The sequence below is a fragment of the Amphiura filiformis genome, chromosome 10 (genome assembly GCF_039555335.1).
Source record: "Amphiura filiformis chromosome 10, Afil_fr2py, whole genome shotgun sequence".
Classification (NCBI taxonomy): domain Eukaryota; kingdom Metazoa; phylum Echinodermata; class Ophiuroidea; order Amphilepidida; family Amphiuridae; genus Amphiura; species Amphiura filiformis.
In genome coordinates this window covers 66,250,041-66,272,527 of record NC_092637.1, presented here as the reverse complement: position 1 = coordinate 66,272,527, position 22,487 = coordinate 66,250,041, and the positions used below count along the sequence as shown (strand labels likewise).

At 36.8% G+C, this 22,487-nt stretch overlaps 1 protein-coding gene across 4 annotated transcripts in view; it reads right to left on the bottom strand.

The window, feature by feature from the left end:
- The window catches only part of LOC140163189 (peroxisomal acyl-coenzyme A oxidase 1-like), a 54,317-nt gene extending 32,654 nt beyond the window's left edge, over positions 1–21,663 (bottom strand). The window contains exons 1-6 of one of the 4 annotated variants that reach the window (XM_072186577.1): positions 21,471–21,663; positions 15,294–15,453; positions 12,884–13,044; positions 5,421–5,528; positions 3,632–3,751; positions 1,013–1,128 (exon numbers count right to left, since the gene is read on the bottom strand). In XM_072186577.1, the coding sequence (XP_072042678.1) occupies positions 1,013–1,128; positions 3,632–3,751; positions 5,421–5,528; positions 12,884–13,044; positions 15,294–15,453; positions 21,471–21,621 (816 nt within the window). In that variant the 5' untranslated portion in view covers positions 21,622–21,663. Of the gene's footprint in view, positions 1–1,012; positions 1,129–3,631; positions 3,752–5,420; positions 5,529–11,791; positions 11,895–12,582; positions 12,744–12,883; positions 13,045–13,597; positions 13,759–15,293; positions 15,454–21,470 lie in introns of those variants that run through there. The other 3 variants (XM_072186578.1, XM_072186576.1, XM_072186579.1) reach the window with 3 other exon arrangements.
- Positions 21,664–22,487: the final 824 nt, after the last annotated feature.

Below are 22,487 nucleotides of genomic sequence, written 5' to 3'. Positions count from 1 at the left end.
ACAATAGAGCACAGCTGGGTGCGTAGCGTGTGGAACAACACAGCTTGCCGCCTCATTATTCCACATAAAATGTGATGCGATCAAGCAAAATCAGTCGGAACTCGCACTTGGAAATATCAAATTTTCAGTTTCTTAAAGGATAGTAAAAAAGCATTACAAAGCTGTATTTTGCAGAAAACACCATTGAAATTGAACAACTAGTTCCAAAGATATGAGCAATTAAAGGGTTTCCAAAACAGCAGGAAGCAAAGGGAAATATTGCCTTTGTGCTATATGTCAAAATCAATATTTCCGAGTTCCGACTGATTTTGCTTGATCGCATCACAAATAATGCTATCTCCGGTGTTAGAAAGACACTGCTGGGCCTCAAAACATTACCTTTATTCTCCAAGTATTCTGCTTCACATATGATATGGACAAAAAAAAAAAACCTAGGGTCGGTTGATCAAGTGTTTGTTTGTTTATTTTTCTAGAAAAGCTAATTGACCCTAACAATTAATTACTGAAAGCTTGAAAAATTTGAATTTTTTTTGGCAACATATTTTGCAAGATTTTGTGATTTCTTAAAATCATCCACTTTGGTCAAAAACAGCTTTCAAAATACACCAGGACAAAGGGCGATGTGCCCTAAAATTGTACACAATCACCCTCATAAAAAAGTACTAATATTGACCTCCCCTAATGAAAGAGCTCTTATGATTTAATATCAACATTATTAAATCAGCTAATTACATGTGCTACACACACGTATAAGCTCGCAATATCACAGTAGTCCATGAGAATGTTATAGCTCATTATTTTGATAAATGACCCCTGCCCAAAACTGCTCTATAAATTTCATACATCCACCTATGGAAGACATGACATTATTATAATCTCCCACACAGATGGTGTAGAATTCAAATGGAGTGGCCCATTCAGGTTACTCCATTTGAAATTCACACTCCCTGTGTGGAAGATTAAGGTCATGTCTATAGATTTCAACTGGAATATCTCAACGGTGATTTATTACCTGGGAGTACTTCATGAACATGTTCTCTCTTGGTATGCGCACATGGTCAAAGCGCAGGAAGCCGTTGTCTATGTTGGCGTAACCAAACTTTGGTCCAATATCTCCCAACTCAATTCCTGTAATAGTACAACAATACAAGTTTATGAGTTTACAAAGTTTATGATAATAAAAAATTGTTTCCTGTACGTAGGTGTCCTGAAAACTAATTATTTTTTTTTACTAAAGGTCAGGATTTATCCTAAAATATGTCTCAAATTGCACATATTATTAGTGACCAGTAAAGTAGTAGGAGTAGCTCTGACTTCTTCTGGACCAAGTACCTAAGAATGAGACGTGTAGGCCGCCCCTTGCCTACTGATGGCTCTGAAAAGAGCCGTTCACTGAGGACTGTCCCTTGTCAACAAAGAACAAGCAGACCCCTTGTCAACAGACAAAAATAAGTGGTGGCTCTGATAAGAGCCATTCACTGAAGACCGCCCCTTGTCAATAGAGAAAAGTATATAAGTGGTGGCTCTGAAAAGAGCCGTTCACTGAAGACTGCCCCTTGTCAACATAGAAGCAGGTACTACTTTGTCCTGAAGAAGTCAGGCTACTCCTGACGAAAGCTTCACAGTTCCAAACTTGTCCAACATAGAACCCGCTAAAAAACTTACTAATTGTTATGATCTCCCGTCGTTAAAGCCTATCCCACAATAAGGTTGTATAATACTGAAGTTTATTGATACTGTATTCCTAAGGGATCTGGAATGAGCGTTTTGACAGTATTTTTTGTGGGACATGAGAGCACATCAGATATATTAAATTGCATTCTGAATACGAAGAATGTCTTTCTGATATCAAATAATTTTCATTTTTGAAATTCAAGATATAATACAAATTTTATGACAAATGATTAAAATTGGTTATTTTTCACATTTTTGATATATAACAGTCCTCGAAGTAAATTTTATAAATCTAATGATATATTCTTAACGTGCATATAGCTAACAGGAAAAGCCGACGATCAATTGAACATTTTGACCTTTCATATTGAAGATATGGATTTTTTTCCCCAAAAGACCTAATTTTTTTTGGTGTTTTGAGAAAAAATCCATATCTTCAATACGAAAGGTCAAAATTTTCAATTGATCGTCGGCTTTCCATCCCACCTACATACACTTTTTAAGTATAAATCATCAGATTTATAAATTTTACTTCGAGTACTGTTAAATATCAAAAATATCAATTTTTAATCATTTGCCATAAAATGTGTATTACAGGGTGTCCCAAAAGTAACTTAACATTGTGAATTGGCCATAACTTGCGTTGTGTTAATAGTGTTGTTACAAAAATTGCAGAGTATGTAGATAATTCTTTTAGAAATGTTATGATACCAAACATGCATATGTGGTCATGACCCTTTGGCATGAAATTAACGGATATCTACCGTACCGTAAAACCCACTTTTATAAACGCAAAATAAGTCTCGTCATTTGAGACGTGATAACACGATATAACGTGTTATCCTTTTTAAAACTGTTTTGTTTAATCTTGCTATGTTTGTTTGATTGTTTGTTTGTTCGTTTTCAATGCGTAATCTTCATTTTCTGTTTTATCTGGATTTTATATGGAAACTGCTTAAGATCTTTTCTGAGGATTCGATGAACGCAGTACGTTGTTCTCCATTGAAAGTTGGCGTACTGATCGTCTTGGGCTTTTCGCCACCACTCTTCGTATGACATCGATGTTTGTAGCCGATCTTCCTGTTCTTCCACGTCCTGCCCGAGGTAGATCATGAACAGATCCAGTTGATAGGAATTCCTGCCCTAGTTGCTGGATTGTTTTTCGTCTGGGTGCATAATTTACATTAAAATGTTCCCTGAACTTTGCTTGAGTGAGTTTGGCCGACTTTGTCTCGGCAAAGAATCTGAATCCGTTGATCTATAGGAAATTCATCTTCACTTCAACTGTTTTAAAGTAAAGTTTAATAATTGTCAATATATCCTAATTATAATCTAAAACAGCAGTCACGCTTACGCTAGGCCATGTAACCCATGAATGTTCATACCTAAATGTAGCGTGTGCAGAGAGTGAACCAACTCTATTGTTGTGGTAAGCACATTATTCATGTGCTTGAACAAAAAACATATTAGCTTGCTTTTGTGGGTTTGATACACACATATGTACAGTCGCACAGTAAGGTCAAGGAGTCATCAATAATGCTGTTTTTGGAATCAGAATAATTCTAAAAGATTAATCTATCTGAATATGTTCTTCATTTTGGTATGAAGTAGGTAATATTTGAGATATGGCAAATTCACAATGTTAAGTTACTTTTGGGACACGCTGTACAATGCAAATTTCAAAAAATCACAATTATTTGATATCAGAAAGACATTCTTCGTATTCAGAATGCAATTCGATATGTCTGATGTGCTCTAATGTCCCACAATAAATACTGTCCACACGTTCATACCCCAGCCCTTAACAAATTTTGAAATATTTATCCTTAGTCTCTTTTTTTTCTTAAAATAACAATTGCATGGGTGTTTTCTCACATGTTTCTGATTGCCAGTGTTTACAAATTGCACCCACCCACACATACACACATCAAGACACAGACATACAATCATATTATACCTGGTAGAGGCATATGATCCTCTAGGCTTCTAAGTTGCACCATAAACATGTGAATGCCCAGACTCTTGCCCTTGGAAATCAACTGAGCTGCTACAACTGCATGGGTGCATGTCTTTCCCACTGAATTAAAACAAAAAAATAAAACAAGTATATCATACTATAGTTATGTTGGGTGGTCCAAGGTTTATCTACCATTCCAAAGAAATGTGATTTACTCCCACAAGTGTAAAGTCGCAAATTGGTAGTTTTGAGACCTCCTGGCTGCTAAGTTGCCCTTTGTTTCATGCTTACATGTGCAAGCCATAGTATGTCCTTTGTGAATACCCTATTGTGCAGGCTGTGGCCCATTCAAAAAGAAATACTAATTCTGGTATGTTCAAGTTTGTGTCAAACGAAGAACATCAATTCAGCAGCCAGGGGTCTTGAAACTATACCAACTTACAACTTGACGCTCATTCAGGTAACCCCATTTGAAATGCACACTCCCTATGTGGAAGATTAAGGTCATGTCTTCTATGTAGGGTGTGTATGGATTTCAACTGGAATAGATCATTATCATTTTGTTGGGCAGGAAAAACCTCTATGTACTTTTGGCCCCTGAACATGTTTAAAACAAAACTGCCAACAGGTTACATAGGAGGATTTGATTTAAACATGTTCAGGGGCCTATGACACATAGGAGGTCTTGCCCCAAGGACGATGTGTTCATACACTTTGCACACCCCTTCAAATCAGAAGTTCCAATATAATACGTAAAAAAATCTTTAAAACATATGCAATCAAATATTACATGGTTGGATTTAGAAATACCTTACATGTTCATCTGGGAGTGATGGGGTCTACATATATGCCTTTATGTAAGCATTCAATCAATTTCATGTTTCAAAAAATATGAATTGCTAGAGGGTTGTATGGGATAGCACTAGTTCCGAGCCCAGGACTGCTACCAACTCGTATCTGTCTCACGCTGCCCGCTCAGAGAGAACTGAGCCAGTTCTAGGGTTGAGGCAGTAGTTACAATTATTATAAAAATTGTATGAGAAAATTGTTGGTCTCTAACACCCTCAGTGCTGTACGGTGCGACCAATTTAGGCGCATTGGCGACTAGATTTTTTCTGATGCGACTAAACCTTCAATCCTTGGCGCCAATGGCGACCAACTGTTGAAGCTTTTATTCGCCAGCAAATGCAAAACGTGTAAATAATGTAGTGTTCAATAGTACAAATGTACGGCTATGAATATCATGACATCTCAATGGGGACTTTCTGGAAAACATATCTATAGGCCTACACTGTACATGCTGTGTATGGAGTATGTTGATTGAGTACAGCAGCTATGATTCATTCAACGCAACATGTGGCTGTGACAGGGAAACCCCCTTAAAATTGAACGTAGATATAAACATTGTGGCAGAATGACTTCGAGAAAAGTTGGAATACGGTGCGTTGACGCCTCAGTTTTTTTACTTGGGAGCAAAATTTGGGCGCCTAAATTTATAAAGTTAGGAGCCATTGGCTCCTCAATCAGTTTTTGCACCGTACAGCACTGAACACCCTCCACCCTTTTTTAGATTTGTGAGGGCCCTGGCGAAAATAAAGTAGGTCAACAATTCAGTGAAATTGAGACATACATTGTCTAAAACATCTTCCAAAATAAAATAAAAAAATACCAACTTGGCAATGTGTTATACCTCTTCAGAGGAAAAATTCACAATTGAAAGAGTATGACAAATTTGAATATACCCCTTTCAGCCAAATGCTTTTAAGATAACTCTGTCCATTATACTTACAGTTACCAGGCCACCATTTCATAGCAGTGAGTGTTGGACTATGCAGAACAAACTCTTGAGTGGCAGGGTCATATGTTGCAGTTGTCTCTAGCCCACGAAGAAATGTTCCTATCGAATCAAATTGTTGAGACATATTTTTTACAATCATTTTATTCATTAAGAATCAAAATCATTTTCTTAGTTATATTTGTTTTTAAATGGTAACTGCTGTTTGTGTGATTTGTTTGTCTTATTTTGGTAACAGAGAAAGATATTATTCATTCAAATATTAGATTTTTATTGCTCAAATGACATATTTGCAACAAAATAGTTTACTGTAAATAGATTGTAGCATTTGTAGGATTGTTGATAAAACAATTCAAACATTTTTGCTTGACAAATCCATTGAAAAGGTACTCACAACTTTAGCTTTCGTCATCTGTTATCGACTGAAGACAGCATATCTGTTATCTACAGAAGACAGCATATCTGCTTTCTACTGAAGACAGCATATCTGCTTTCTACTAAAGACAGCAAATCTGCTTTCTACTGAAGACTGCATACATCTGCTATCTACTGAAGACAGCATACCTGCTATCTACTGAAGACAGCATATATGCTATCTACTGAAGACAGCATATATTGCTATCTACTGAAGACAGCACATATTGCTATCTACTGAAGACAGCATATGCTATCTACTGAAGACAGCATATATGCTATCTACTGAAGACAGCATATGCTATCCACTGAAGACAGCATATGGTCATTTTCACAGTAAAGGGTGTAACTTTTGATTTTTAGGGTCAAAATTTCAAACCACTTAAATATGTTTCTGTTTACTGAAATCATGCATAGAAGCAACTTAAATTCCAGTAAAATAATGTTTCAAGGCTTAAACCTTTTGATTTCTAAAAAAAATTTGACATTTCCATAACATTTTGGTTAAAATCTAAGAAAAAATGTATTTTACATAACCTCAGAAAATTATGACATGAAAGCTGGAATACATGTGAAATCCCATTCCAAAGTAAGTCAACAGATATAAGTTAAATTTTATACCATGTTTTGCTATGTTTGTAATTGCAGTTTTGAAATTTTTAACATCAAGTGTCATTTACAATGGAAATTTCCAAACTTTAAACATATTTTTTAAGTTTTAATTGGGTTCCTAAAATAATTTGAATGTCTAACTTCATGTACAAATACTACTTGATGAAAGGAACCTCCCAGCCAAGTTTCACAGAAATTGGAGTTATTTTTAGAATTGGCAATTCAAGCGATTTGTGTTTCGGAGGCTTCAGTTAAAAACACAGGTGAACATAAAAGTAAAATATTTGGTTAACTACTACAAGTTGACATAAAAAAAATAGGTAAAAAATATCACAATTACCAATTTTCATGCTTTGCTTCTAAGTATTGAATTTCAGTTGTGACAAAAATTAAATTATCACAGCAAGTCATTTTTTTTTGTTTCGGAGGCTTCATGTTAACAATTGTTAAACATTGTAGAAGTAGTTTTTTTGAAAACAACAGTGTTGGGATCATCTAAGCTGTTATTTTCTTGTGTATATTGAATCAATGATTCTATGCGGCAGATATTGTAGATTTATCACATGTTAATTTTTTCACCCATTTGTTAAGTATGGTGTTTTTTGCATGTGAAGCCTCCGAAACAGGCTTTTTTGGTTATCAGTATATTTTTCAAACATTAACCATAATGTCAAAATTTTTTTTAATTTATGACATTCTGCACATATCAAGTAATAATTACAATGCAGATATCAGTATGAAACACACCAATTTAGATATGCATAGATGATAATTAATCTTATTGTTGTTTCGGAGGCTCATTTGTTTCGGAGGCTTCAATTGTTAACGGAAAGTTTGTATTGGGTCCCATTTTCAAACGGTGATATATATCTCCATGATTTAAAAACAAGTGACTTGAGGATCTACTTTGCTACATTTTGATAAATAGATTGGATGAGCTCTTTTATTTATATTTGCACAAGCTTGCTGAACAGTTTGTTTCGGAGGCTTCAAAAAGTTAACGGAAAAACGGCTCTTTGAAGCTTTTAGCTTGCAAATCGACTAATTTTTGTTACCCATATCAAGGTAAGATAACAACTGTTATGAATCAAGAAGAAGTGAAGAAATAACCAAGAATTATGAACCAAAGCTACACCCACAAAGTTTGTTAACAATTGTTAACGGAAAATGAAGCCTCCGAAACGACAAATATCAAGTCCGGTTCTCAAAAATACAGGGCTGTTCACAATTAAATCTAATGTGGCAGTGTTTACTGAACATATGACTGTACTTTCAGGATAAGAAAAATTATCCATGAACTAACTGAAGAAAACACAGGGTTTTACAAAAATGTTACTGTTTTTTATAGTTTTTCAAAATGGCAATATTAAGTACATTTAAGCCTGCTAAAACTGAACGCAGTAACTCCCAAAGCTTTATTAGAACACTACGGATTAAAATGTTAAAAATCCGAAGTTACACCCTTTACCGTGAAAATGACCATATGCTATCCACTGAAGACAGCATATACCATGGCCAAGAAAGGAGGTTCACAAGAAAAAAAGAAAAGAATCTACTTCAGAACACCATAAATCAGCCATTACTGACTATATTGCCAAAGCAATCAACTGTGATGAAGGTATCATTTCTCTTAATTATGTATACGGTCCACTGCTGAAAACAAAAATATCGTCACTTCCTGACAATTTTAACAAGAAGTTTCGTGCGAAAAGCAGTGGACCAAGTCACCTGTGATCAAGTCATCATCACAGATGGCTAAAGCTAAAGTTGTGAGCACTTTTTCAATGGATTTGTCAAGCAAAAATGAAAAATAGGCTACTGTAATTTTGGAGTAAATAACAGATGTTGCAATGTTGTAATGAGCCATGCAATATGTGTCAAACCTTTAAACCTCATGGGCAATACTGCATTTCTTACAAAGCCCCTGATTGGTTATATGTTTTAAAAAATCATCTGAGTAACCAATCAAAATAGAGCTTTCAGATCTCATGGCAATTCCTAGTCAGACCTTTGATTATTTTTACATATCTCTGATTGGCTCAATACATACACTGTCCTCTTTTGTAACCAATCAAAATAATTCTTAAAGCCTTTATTTTGGAACAGTTTTCTATAAAAATTTACATCCTTTTTCACAAAACTCACAAATTTCCAACAATGTTGTCATTTTTTTGTCGTAAGTCATAGTACATATATAGTATATGATTGATACCGGGTATAATCACATCTAGGGCTCAACCGATTATTGGATGTCGGATGTCAGTAAAAAAAATTCAAAAAACAATTTTTTATTTATTTTTTAACATTTTTTATAAGTATTCTGCAACTTTGAAGAACCACTGGACCTATTCTGAAGGGCTAGGATTATTCACAGATAATTTGGAGAAAAAAATGGAAAAAAATTACGAAAAAATTACAGTTTGGTATCCTTAATATGCAAACCATTAACTTGTGTTTACCTCTTCATCTATCACATATTATAAATGCATGGAAAACCAATGCATCTATAATATGTGATAGATGAAGAAATAAACATTAGTTTTGGTGTGCATATGGCCAATTCCATGCCAAAAGTGCTTTTTGGAAATTTTTAACAAAATTTTGGAACATTATTGCTCAAAACAGGAGCATTTATTTCAAACTAGCTAATCATGCCTCCATAGATTGATGTCAGACCTACTGCAAGATAATAAAGAAAAAAATCTGAGGAAGTACCTTGACAGTTTTTTTTTTCATTATAAAAAACATTACGGACGTTACATTTGACATAAAATGTAACGTCCGTAACACTAAATCAACAGTGTAGGACGATACATAGAATGGAGTCAGGGCTTTCTCAATATTTAACAGAAAAAAATAAAACACAGAACTGAGTGGAGATAAAAGGATATGTACCATCTGTCAAAAAGGCAGGCACTTTCGGCAGTAACGTCCGTGAACGCTCATTTCTAATTTCTGTAGCTAATTAACTAAGAAAGCCAAAACAAAATTGCTTCATTATAACGGTAATTTTTTTCTGAATTTTTTTTTCTTTTTTTAAAATTTACTGTGAATGATCCTGAAATTTCATAATAGGTCATTATTTTTGCAATTTTTTTTTCTGTGACCTTTCTGGGAACGCCGTTCCCGCGGTTTTTGGAGGCCTGACCGGAAGTGCCCATGGAATTTATGCTCAATGAAGTGTAGAGCATATATGCACATGAATTAGTTGGCATATACAGTGATATTAAAATCATGCAATTACATTATAATTGTGTGCATATTGTTAGAACATATAAAATTATGATAAAATGGCAGAAAGAAGCAGAGTGAATAGCAGAAATGTGAATGCAAAAAGGCAGAACCACAGAATAATGCATGACAAACAAACTGTTGTGTGCAGACAGACAGTAAGCGGCTGACATGAAGACAGACAGACAGACAGACTACAGACAGGAATATAAGCAGACATCAGTTATTCTGTCCTGGGACAGACACATACAGATACAGGCAAGCAGACAGACAACAGACATACAATTGGTTTAAGCATGCAGACAGTACATACATGTACATGTATATTGGCCATGGATGACTCCACATCACAGGTGAGATGCACACTCTATACGCTGCAACCTTCTATTGTGCATGCAGACTGCATGTCAATGACGGTTCGCAGGTTATTGCCGCAGGTGGAAAAAAAACGCGGTTTTAACCGCTTGGCAAAAACAGTTTTTGCCAGTTTTTCCCGGCAAAAATGGCAAAAACTAAAAAAGTGATTTACAGTTCGGATTTTTGTGTCTCAACACGAATTATTAAATAAAAAAATTAATTTCCTGAGTGTAACAAGACCAGATTTTGTAATTTTAAATAACATATTTGTTTATTACGAAATTAAAGGCATGCATTTTCATTGCTCAGTAGTGCATTTAACTGAAATGTGGCATATCAAATTCAAAATTTTTTCATTTTAAGGACTTGATTAGATTGAATGATTCATTTAAAGATGTATGTTTACTGTTTATGAGCTTTCTGTATTACTTGTTTAATATTTGAGTGACTATATGAGTTTTTGCCATTTTTTGCCATTTTTGCCGGTTTAAACCAGGCAAAAACTGCCAGTTATTGCCACTTTGCCGGCAAAAAACGAACCCTGATGGCATTATGAGCGCCCTACACTCATATGCACGGTATCGTGTCTTGAGCACCCTACACACACATGCTGTATTACAAACTTACAAGAAACACGCTCACTACGCAATCATGCACGGATCTGAAAGCCATGTAGATCTATAGTTGCTATGGATATTAGTGTGGATCTCACACCAATGTGGAATCGCCAGTATAGGCCTATATAAAAGGCAACTCAGTCAACTGTCCACTAATGTTCATGACATACACAGTGACGGACATACACATAGACAGCCAATGATACCAGACTTCCCCAGGCCTTTGTGGATTATAAGTTTTGACAGATTTTAAAGTTTGGTGCATTTTTGCCAAGTTTGTAAGGACACTTTTGCGTGGGACAAAAATAGTAATTTATCAACAGTCATCTAATAAATAAGACAACAAATGCAAAATTTAATGCACATGATGCACACATTTGGCAAAAATCCTCTTATACACAAATTGTACAAAACAGACTTTTAAACCTGGGGGAATATAGCAACAATATGCTGAAGGCAGCAAATTTAACTGTAGGCATGTAACTAGAATTGAGCCAGTTTCAGGAAATTATGAAATTTTCAAAGTTATGGAGTTATCAGCATTGTTAAAACAAACAATATTTGACAATAAAGTAGCAGGCAGAAATGTATTAAAAACCTTTTTTTGTTTTTAATAGGACTTGCAACAACATCTCTTGCACAAAAATTCATTCAAAAATATGTATACGTTACTTTTAATTCAAAAGATTGCTGTTATTAAACTTGTAAAATTCTTTTTATGTGTGCATATTAGCAGAAAACAAAATAGCACAATTTTGGCTCAAGTATAAATTAATTTCTTATATATTTTTTATTCATATTATAATAAGGCAACAAGGAAATCCATGAATGTATTTTTCTACTACCTTTGCTGGTTGCATACAAAGTATGCATGAATGAAATGTTAGCCATTTTATATTCCCATACATGATTGCAGTGGTAGCACCAGGATGGGGGAAAAAGGGATGGGTAAAGAAGATTTAAGAGAGAGATATAAACAATTTTTATGTTGAAATAATTTGCCATGTTTTTTGCCTAAAAAGTGGAACTTCCCCTGACTTTTCATTTTGAGGAGGGGGAAGGGTAGGCGGCAATACCCCATGCCCCCTGGCACCTTCAATGCATGATTGGCATAAACCCAACCAACCAACATACCATGACCGAGTTCAGTCTGCGCGTAGGCACCAAGGATTTCATAGTTCAGTATTGACGGCTCCCATGTTAACCTTTGTTCCTCCGTCATTTGCATTGCTACAGTGTGTTGGAACATGGAACCATGCAAGCCAAGGTTAAGGACCTCACTTCCTATAGTTGCCCTATAAAATGGCACAAAAGACACACAAATGTGGTGTATCAATATCACCTTAATGAAATAATTGCCTAAGGCGATGAAAAAAAAAATGTTTTGCGGCCAGACCAAACCTGATTTTGCATGACTTATTTGGTTTTCATTTTGCTGAAAATCATGAAAAATCAGCTGTTTTATTTTGGGGGGTAAAACATAATATGTGACCTGATCTGCTCCATGGGGGCCAAAGGAGGCATTTTTGAAAATTGAATTACTATAATTGTTACCTTAGTAACCTTAGGCTATCATATACTGAAAACACCAAAGGTCTAGCATGTATTTTATTGTTTTTACTCCATATTTTTGCCTTTATCTCAATTTCAAATTTGCCGCCTTTGGCCCCCATGGACCAGATCGTGTCACATATGTTTGAAAAATAGATTTGTCAAACTTTCTGTGATATTTTAGGGTAATTTTGCTTCTTGAGAAAAAAAAATCCAGACTAGCCGACCGTAAAACAAGTTTTTTTTCCCATCGCTTTGAAAGTCATAAACAATAGGACATAAAAATATACAGTTGACCAACAGTGGCTATGATGGGGGGGTCCTGCACCCTGGTGCTACCACTGCTGGATTAGGCACATACACCACCAACATACCATGACCGAGTTCAGTCTGCGCATAGGTACCAAGGATTTCATAGTTATGCAGTAACGGCTCCCATGTTAACTTTTGTTCGTCTGTCATTTGTGTTGCCACGGTGTGTGAGAACATGGAATCGTGCAAGCCAAGATTCCCGACTTCAGTTCCAATATTTGCCCTATAAAAATGGCACAAAAGACATCATGGCGTATCAATGTTGTCACCTTTATGAAAAAATTGCGATGAAAAAAAACCTGAGGTGGGGTCCCCCACCCTGGTGCTATCACTGCTGGATTGCCACATATACAACCAACATACCATGACCGAGTTCAGTCTGCGCATAGGTACCCAGGAGTTCGTAGTTCTTTAGTAACGGCTGCCATGTTAGTTTTTGTTCCTTCGTCATTTGTGTTGCTACAGTGTGTGCGAACATGGACTCGTGCAGACTAAGGTTAGGGACCTCACTGTCAACAGTTGCTCTATAAAAATGGCACAAAATACACAAAAATATATCACTGTTCCTTATATTCCACAAAGGTCCTGGTTCATTGTACGCTTACAATACGCGCCAAAAAAACATCAGAACATTTAAAACAAAAGCCATTTCTTAAAGACACTATACTAAATTAAAAAATAAAGTAGTCAATAGATAGAGATAGATTAGATTAGATTCCTAGAATGAGGAGGGAGGACAACATACACTAGCAGATTCCTATTGTTGCGGCCCCCAAAGGTACACTGCTGCCCAGCTACTGTGTGGTTACTCAAGAGTACCAGTGCAGTTCCAGTATCGGGTGTGTGTAAGGTACATGTGATTCCGATGTATGTACTCTAGTACCCACACAGGTACCATACTTTAAAGCAATGAATTAGCTACACCGCAGTGTACCTCTGTGGCACCAGTGATAAGAATCTGGTTCTGATTGATAGCCACAGCACTTAATTGACAGCATGCAAACAAAAAAAAGAAAGAAAATAATGTGCAGCTTTGAAAACATCAGGTAACATCAACGTGGTCACATGGATCCCTACCGTGGCCTAGCTCAGTCTGCGCGTACGTTCCGATGACCGTATACGCGTAGGCTTTCTCCATCCATAACGCTTGTTGTTCAGGCGCCATTTGCGAGTAGATGGCATGAAGGAACATGCTGTCATGTAGTTGAAGATTGGATTCCTCAGTCTTGTTTGCTGCACTGTTTAGACGGTGACAGGGGTTAAATTACGATTAGGAAAGGCATTTCAGTTTATAGATTATAATTTCATAAATAAGTTAGTGCCTTAATACTGCAGAGATACCAACATTTAAAACATCCAGAAAATAGGGAGGATTCATATAGGGAGGTTTTCAAAATTACATGCAACTTCAAAGGCACAATACTTGCCAGAAATAGGGAGGTTGCAAAATTTGGGTGTCAAAATGGACAAAAATATTTACAAAAATAGGGTGCCTCCCTTAAAAATAGGGAGGGTTGGCATCTGTAAGAGGCTAATATTAGATTAAAAATAGGGAGGGTTGGCATCTGTAAGAGGCCAATATTAGATTACCCCTTTCAATTTACAGACCTCTAACTTAATCAAATGTTTTATCTAAGGAATTAATGGGCTATGCCATTTGTAATTCACACTACCCCTGTGGAAGATTTTGGAAATATCTTCTACAGGGGGAGTATGAATTTCAAATGGAATGAGCTCTGTTTGAATTTCATATATCCTTTGAGAAAGATTCAACCTGAATCTTCTACGGAGGGAGGGAGGGTGAGTTCCAAATAGAGCTGGTTAATTTGCTAATAATTCAATTTAAAATGCATACTCCCCCTGTGGAAGATGTTTCCAAATTCTTCCACATGGGGAGTGTGGATTTCAAAAGGATTAGCCTGGCACCATCTTATTATTTTCTATGCATCTCTGACAAAATCAAAATTATGGAGAAGACGGCCCAAAAATCTTGCGACATTCTTCAATTTGCAAAATTACCACCATTTTGGCTGGATCAGATCTGCTGCATCATGTACATTTATAACATAACATTAACGGTACAATTTCCATCAAATTTGAATTTTGTAATTCTTTACCAAAAATGTTGAAATAATATTTATATATAACTGTCAGGAAGGGATTCTGCCCATTCTAAGCAGAAATGATGAGGTAAAGTGAAAGAAATCCCACCGTCTATTTTGGCCACTCAACATGGAGTTGTATGGGGGGTTTAATGTGTAAATTATGACATTACGTCAGCAATTGCTCTGGTGACCTGGTGTAGGTTGGAACCTGTGTGGACATTTATACAAATATAGCAAAAAATCAGGTTTGATGAAAATTAACCAATTTTATATTATAAAATTGTAAATAGCTTTTAAGTTTGAAGTGATTTGCTACTAGTATTACTAGTCGGGTAATAGTATGCATTCATGAGTGAATGTTCTTAGTCATTTAGAGTTCTGGAAATAAATATAATACTGGAACTTACTTTTTGCAAGTAGGATATCAGGCAACTGACCTGCTGGACTGGTCACATGATAGACATGGGAGCATATTGAGCAACGAGTAGGACTCCGCTTTAACTTGCATGGGTCAGGGCCATCAAAAAGAGAGCTGTCTATCTCATGACCAGTCCATCAGTTGCCTGATATAAAGTCTGGTGGTGGTTCCAGACGCAACGTAGCAAAGTTGTAAAAAGTAAGTTCCAGTATTACATTTATTTCCAAAGCTCTACCATCTATGCACTTACCCTTTATACCAATTTATCTCTTGGATATCAGTGATTTCCAGTTCTCTGAGTCGTCTTACTGTATGGATGGCTTTCCTTATGCTGTTGGTGTAGCGTTCCTCTCGGTCCATGAAGGACAGATCTTTGTGCTTGAATGCTGGGTCATTGAGTGCCAATGATTCTGTCAAATGACGGGAAAAACAGGAAAACACTTGAAACTTACTCTGTGTGAAAATAAGTAATTTTGGTTCTTAAATTTCAGGAAGTTCACTTTAAATAGATTTTTAAAAGTGCTACATAAGGTTTTTGAGCTGAAGTGCCTCTGACCAAACAGTGAGGAGCAAGCTGAGCATCTAACGTCACATCATCTCTCTTAAAAACAAAACCGGTATGATGATGCAACTGCAATTTTTTTCGTTGGTGCCCCAAAATTTTTATTTTGCCCCCCCCCCCGACCAGGAAAGCTGGCTACGCCCCTGGTCCAGGGGCTTGCTGAAGGGCCCCTGGTGGAGGTCCAACACCTGGTTTATATGCTTAAGGGGTTACAGATGGCCCATCTGGAATACAATTTCTTTAAAAAATTACAAGTTTAGTGCTCCACTTTTATGACAATAAATTTCACAAAATGCCCAGTGTTATTTGAATTGTAATTAGATTTAATTTTAAGCTAGTTCATCTACCTAGTGGCTGAAGGTGGAGTGCCTACGTGTAGCAAAAGCGTAAGTGATAGCGAGTATTGCAGAACGCGTAACCAAGCATAATGCTTTGCGTAGAATGCATAACGACGCTAATATACTGCATCGCGCTTTGCTGTGCGCTGTGATGCGAGTAGAACATAAAGTTCGTTGCCCTGGCCACTTTATTGCTAATTAGTAGTCTTTCACGTGACGCGTTTCAACAAATCACAGTGCGCGATTTTGAATAATGGGTTGTGGGGGGTAATAGAATATATCTTGAAGATGGTTCATATTGCTGAATTTATTATTTATAAAACACAAGATTGAGATATGTTGTAAGCAGAACAATAGATTTAAGGCTGAAAATATCCATTGCCTGCTGTAGGCCTATTTACTATTCACACATATCATGTATGTCACGTAAACCAGTGCCGAAGTGTTACAAAGGGCATTTATCAGGTAGTACTATTATTGGCTTGTGCCCTACATATTCACAAAAGGACATCAACCTGTTTGAGTCTTATTATTACACATTTGTTTTGTTTTTTAAATTGGCATTTATGACAGAGATCTCATGTAGTACCCCACATGTAGCTCAGTTTTCCAAAACTTTCATACAACATTTTCTTGGATAAAGATCCATCTTTGCTAAATCTTTGCTAAACTTCTGGTCTAACTTTAATTTTGGTTTAAAAAAAATGAATTTGAACTTCACAGAAAGTTCATACTTTTTATAGTACTGGGCAGATCAAACAGAGTGGAGGGCCTTCAATAATACAAAGTTTAAAGTTTGTTCCACCTTCAGCTATAAATTGCACCTCTTATCAATTCTCATTATTTACACTGCCCATGTGATTTGCAGATTGTGTGACCTGTAAGATAGCTAGTTCAAATTTTTTTTGCCGTCAGAAACTGAGAAAAAAATTGTCCACAATAGGTGAAACAAAATAAATTTTGACTTTTGCACATTTTAATCAAAGGAAAATCTTGGGGAAAATGTGAACTCTCTGGAACAATTTTTAGCATTAGGCCTAAAATACCGTAGAATATTAAAAATGTCTTCTTCTTGATCATGATTTTGAGGAAGTCATCTTGAATGTCTGCTTGCCTGTGTCAACAAACTTACATTGTATTTTGAGCTGTTAGCTGTTTCATGTTATGCTCTTAAAAGTTGTAATTTGGATTTATTTAAAATTATAACATTTGATAACTGCCATGGCTCAAAAAAGTGGGGAATTTGGGAAGCTTCTTCCCAGGAAAAGTTGGTGTTTGGAGTGAAATTATGGTATAAATTTGGAGCATTGGAGGGTATACAAAAACATGCTATATACAGGGGTAGCGCTAGAACTAAACACTCCAGTGTCCGCAGGGACCCCCGAACTTGCAGAAAATTAAAAAGTAGGGGGTCCGGAGTAGAGTTTGGCGAGTCCGAGTTGCACAAATGTAACATAAATAGTATGTCTACAATAGCGCTAGATTGAAAAACTGAGGGTCTCCAGGGACCCCTGAACTTGCAGAAAATTTAAAAACAGGGGGTCCGAACTCTATTTTGGTGGGTCCGGGACCCCAAAAAGCAACCTACATGTAGCGCTACCCCTGGCTATATATTGTGGGAAATTTAGCTTGCTTCCCACATTTTTTCAAGCCCTGAATTATAACAGCTCTTTCAATGCCTGGATATCTTGACAAAAAAAAATATATATTTTGACCAGAGAAAAATGAACAGCACTTTTAAGTCAATTTAATAAAGAGCAGGACTAGTAAAGCGCCACTTAAACTATCAGAGGCGGAGGGCCACTGTGACACAGCAGTCCAAGACTTCTGACTCATAATCACGAGGTAGTTCGAGGTACCGGGGTAACAGACTCGCTGTGGAGGGTAGCATCACCTTGCAGCAATATTTAAAATGGTAGGAGTCTGGCCCAATCGCTTTGAAAGAGAGATGGGCATTCCGGCATGTGAACACGGGTTCATCCTCTTTACCCTTTTTACTGTCACTTTTACTGAGAGGGCGGATGCCAAATTATAGTAAAAAGTAGAAATCTTTCACATAGTATGCAATTTCCACATGAAAATAAATCATTTTGGATTCAAAATGAATGTCAGAAGAAAAAATATTTTCTTTGCCGGGACTGGGGATTGAACCCAGACCACCTGCGTGACAGGTACCAATGCTAACCACTACACCACGGAGATATTGCGTTATGGAGGGGAAATTTTAATATAATCATAACATGTCGTGCGTTATTCATACAAAATATTCAAAAAAACAGTACTTACAATAAGGTTCATTGTCGAATCTCAACGGATTTAGACTGATAAAATATTGCTTGATAATATACACTTTTGGAATTATTTGAGACATTTTCGTGTTTACGTGTAAAACGCAATGACGACGTCAAAATTCAGTCGATCTTGGCCGGCCCCCCTGTAGATGGCAGCAACCACATCATCGAGGAAGACACTTGTCGGAGCGCGAGCAGTGTCCGAAATAAGGAAAATATGGAGGTTATCCCGAGGATAACTAAAGCATGAATTCTTCTTGTCCTCAATACATTTTGGTTGTCCCCAAAATGTGTCATACTTTTGGAGGTAAAATATAGTGGTTGTCCAGGGGATAAGTACATAGCTCAATATGGTTGTCCCCAGTGATTTTTGGACAAGAGGACAAGAGGATAAGTGCTTATTGGGTCAGTCCATGTCAAATCAACCAGGGGTCCCCAGGTGACCCTCTCAGATTTTGATGAAATTCCATCAGAATAATCCTTTGTGGCCACAATGAACCCATACAAAAAATTGGTCCCATAGGCCATATGTTTTTGAGAAATGGCCCTTTGAATTTTGGCCCGGACCCCCCTTTTTGGCACTCATGAGTGTCATTGGTGATTTTACCAACTTTGGTGGCTCATAACTTCTTGTTCTGAACAGATATAAAGCTGCAATCTTGGATTCTAGCTAACCTTATGTCATATTTTCAGAATCTGGCTCGAAATTTCAGATATCTGCTTTCCGTTTCAAGTTATGAGCACCCAAAGTTGGTCATTTATTCAACCGCAAGTGTGATTTTGTCATTTTGGGGGTCCCCTGGTGCCAAAAATATGTGATCATATGACTCAAATGTCAAACATTGACTATGGGTACATATCTGAGCCCCAAAGCAAGTTTGAGCAAATTAAACCATCAATAGAGGAATGAGCGGCATCCAAAGCTGGGTTGGGTGAAAATTTGCCGGAGACACCCCTCTTTCTGACCAATGGTTGACCTTGTTGACAGTTGAAACATGAATTGAAATTTACAGCCATGAAACATACTTATAAGACCTACCTAGAAACAAAAATTCAGCTTTGGTACTCAACTCCATCATAGTTAGATGGCTCTTGAAAATAGGGAGAAAAACCTGTTATTTCTTGTCTAAGGGTGTTGAATTCGGCAGCCAGGGTAACAAAATATGCCAAATTTACTAAGTATATGTGCATATTTTTGGGTCGTACATTACAGACCACTCTAGATGTGTTTATTAGCCTCTAAAACACACCCAGAACATATTTCATATGACACTTGAGGTAACTTGTGAAAAACTTTGTCAAATTTTGCTGATTTTGTTGTCATGGTTGCTGAATTCAACAACCTTAGACAAGAAATACCAGGTTTTTCACCCTATTTTCAGGCTGCCATCTAACTATGATGGAGTTGAGTACCAAAGCTGAATTTTTGTTTATGGGTAGGTCTCATTCAGTATGTTTCATGGCAGTAAATTTCAATTCATGTTTCAACTGTCAACATGGTCAAACATTGGTCAGAAAGAGGGGGGTCTCCAGCAAATTTTCACCCGAACCCAAATTTGGATGCCGCCCATTCCTCCATTAATGGTTTGATTTGCTCAAACTTGCTTGTGGACTCAGATATGTACCCATAGACAATGTATCTATGACATTTGAGTCATATGACCACATATTTTTGGCACCAGGGGACCCTCAAAATGACAAAATCACACTTGCGGTTGAATAAATGACCAACTTTGGGTGCTCATAACTTAAAAAGGAAAGCAGATATCTGCAATTTTGAGCCAGATTCTGAAAATATGACATAAGGTTAGCTAGAATCCAAGATTGCAGCTTTATATCTGTTTAAAACAAGAAGTTATGAGCCACCAAAGTTGGTAAAAATCAACAATGACACTCGTGAGTGCCAAAAAGGGGGGGTCCGGGCCAAACTTCAGAGGGCCATTTCTCGAAAACGACATGGCCTATGAAGCCAAATTTTTGTATGGGTGCATTGTGGCCACAAAAGATTATTCTGATGGAATTTCATCAAAATCTGAGAGGGTCACCTGGGAACTTTTCAGAAAATTGGTTGATTTGACATGGACTGACATATTTCAACACTGAGCGAGTATGAAGTAATGTATGTTCTATAATAATATGTGAATGAGATCACAGCACATGCAACTAAAACAGAACCTTACAAACAAATTCCATTCATTTCAGAAAAAGGGGAGTTAATTTTCGCTAAATAAAACAGGGTTTAGTCATGTTAGTAGAATAATATTTAACTGACTACGTTCTAAGAATGAAAAAAACGATAGGAAGTTTTATTTTTTACTACAATGTACATGTATCCTCTAACGTAAATACACGTAATGTAATCTATAGTAATGATGTAGACTCGCTTGCCAGTCCTATATACGCCGTACCTATGTATATTGAGGACTGGCTTACGCCATTTTGGATGTCAATGGGAAATACACACTTAACGATTTGCGCCGGTTAGAAACTTGGAAAAAAAATCTTTAAAATTTCATCAATGTATATAAAAGTGGTACCAACCGTATTGTGCTTGCTAATTTAAGACTCGGTTGAAAGCATTTTAGTGTCCAAAAGGCAAAATTATCGTCAAAGTTCTGCGAAATCGGCACCCTTGCGAAGGGTTCAGAATTCGAATCGGGAACGAGAATATCCGATCTGTGCGATCAAAAACACAAAATCACAACCGTAAACATACTATTGGCAAAAGACAATATTACCAAACAATACAGAATAGAAAATTTGACGTCATTTTCTCAAAATATTGAAAAAATTTGCTCACTAGACATCGAAAAAGTACGCAATCCAATTCCCGTTCAAACGCGTGGGAAACTGAAAGTGCGATAATCGTGACTAGTAATGATGATGTTGATCATTGTTTTTGACATGTATCATGTGTATTCATTGTATTGATTATCATTGATAATGACATTCATGCATTGTATGACAATTCATGATGAACTGACGCGTCGTGCATGACCGTGCATGCGTAACCGTGTGAAAGGCGACAGGCAGGTCCAATATATTTATTGGACCTACCTGTATCACATGGTAGAGGATAGTAAAAACAAAAATTCCTATCGTTTATTCTGTAAAGTATTAGAGCTTTTGAACAAATTGAACTTCAATTTGAAGTACGGTAGCAGAATTCTGCACCATGTCCTTCCTTGCCGAACTTTCTTCTGACTTTGTGTACAAAATAAAAGAAAACTACATACCCACATAGCGCCTTCTTTGTGTCCTATCCTTCCCTCCATCTAGTACATACGTAAGATGTAATGGATCAAATGTGGCTGTGTTTCTTTCCTTCTGTATGTCAGGATTGACCCGGGAGCTCGGAACAGGAACGCCTACCACTGAAGCTGCCATGTTGACAAGTGATTGAAAATATAGATAACAAAACGACTTGCGAACAAGACTAGTAATTTGTAGCGCACGCTCAGGCAGTGCCAGACACAGCTTTATAGCGCCATGCTAATGGTTGCTCTTTAATTAGCTCCTGCTGATTTCCCATAGAACTATCAAAAAGTGTGCAAACAGGTTTCATAATAACTTTATTTATACATGACAATTTTCTATCTTTTGGATTGTCTGCTGTGGTTTATCATTGGGGTGGGCTAGGCTGGAAGTGTATTTTGGACAAAATATTTTTGGACAAAATATATTTGGACAAAATATAAATGGGACAAAATAACACTTGGACCAAATATTTTTGGACAAAATATATTTGGACAAAATATAAATTGGACAAAATAACACTTGGACCAAATATATTTGGACAAAATATAAATTGGACAAAACATATTTGGACATAAAAATATTGGACAAAATGACTTTGGACAAAGCGATTTTAGCCAAAATAACTTTGGACAACGGTTTTGTTTAGGCCTACCCGTACCGCGGCGGTATTTAAGTGACCAAAGGGGATAATTCAGTATCAATACTTGGGCCTGGATTAATCCCCTTTTTCGTAGCAAAAGCCAACTATAATAGAAGAGCTACCGGTATAGACTTTGGGGCAATCCCCAGGATTATGACCGGGAGAGGGGGGGGGGGGCACTTATGTATTAAAGTTATAAGTATCCGTGTGAATTGACCAAAAACGACCCTAAGCTAGGACGTCATAAATTTGTCAAACTAACGAGGATCATCCCCCGAACTAAGAAAGTGAAACTTGCCCAACATGGGATAAGCTATATAGGCCTATAGACATTATCCGCAGTTTCTTTCACGCG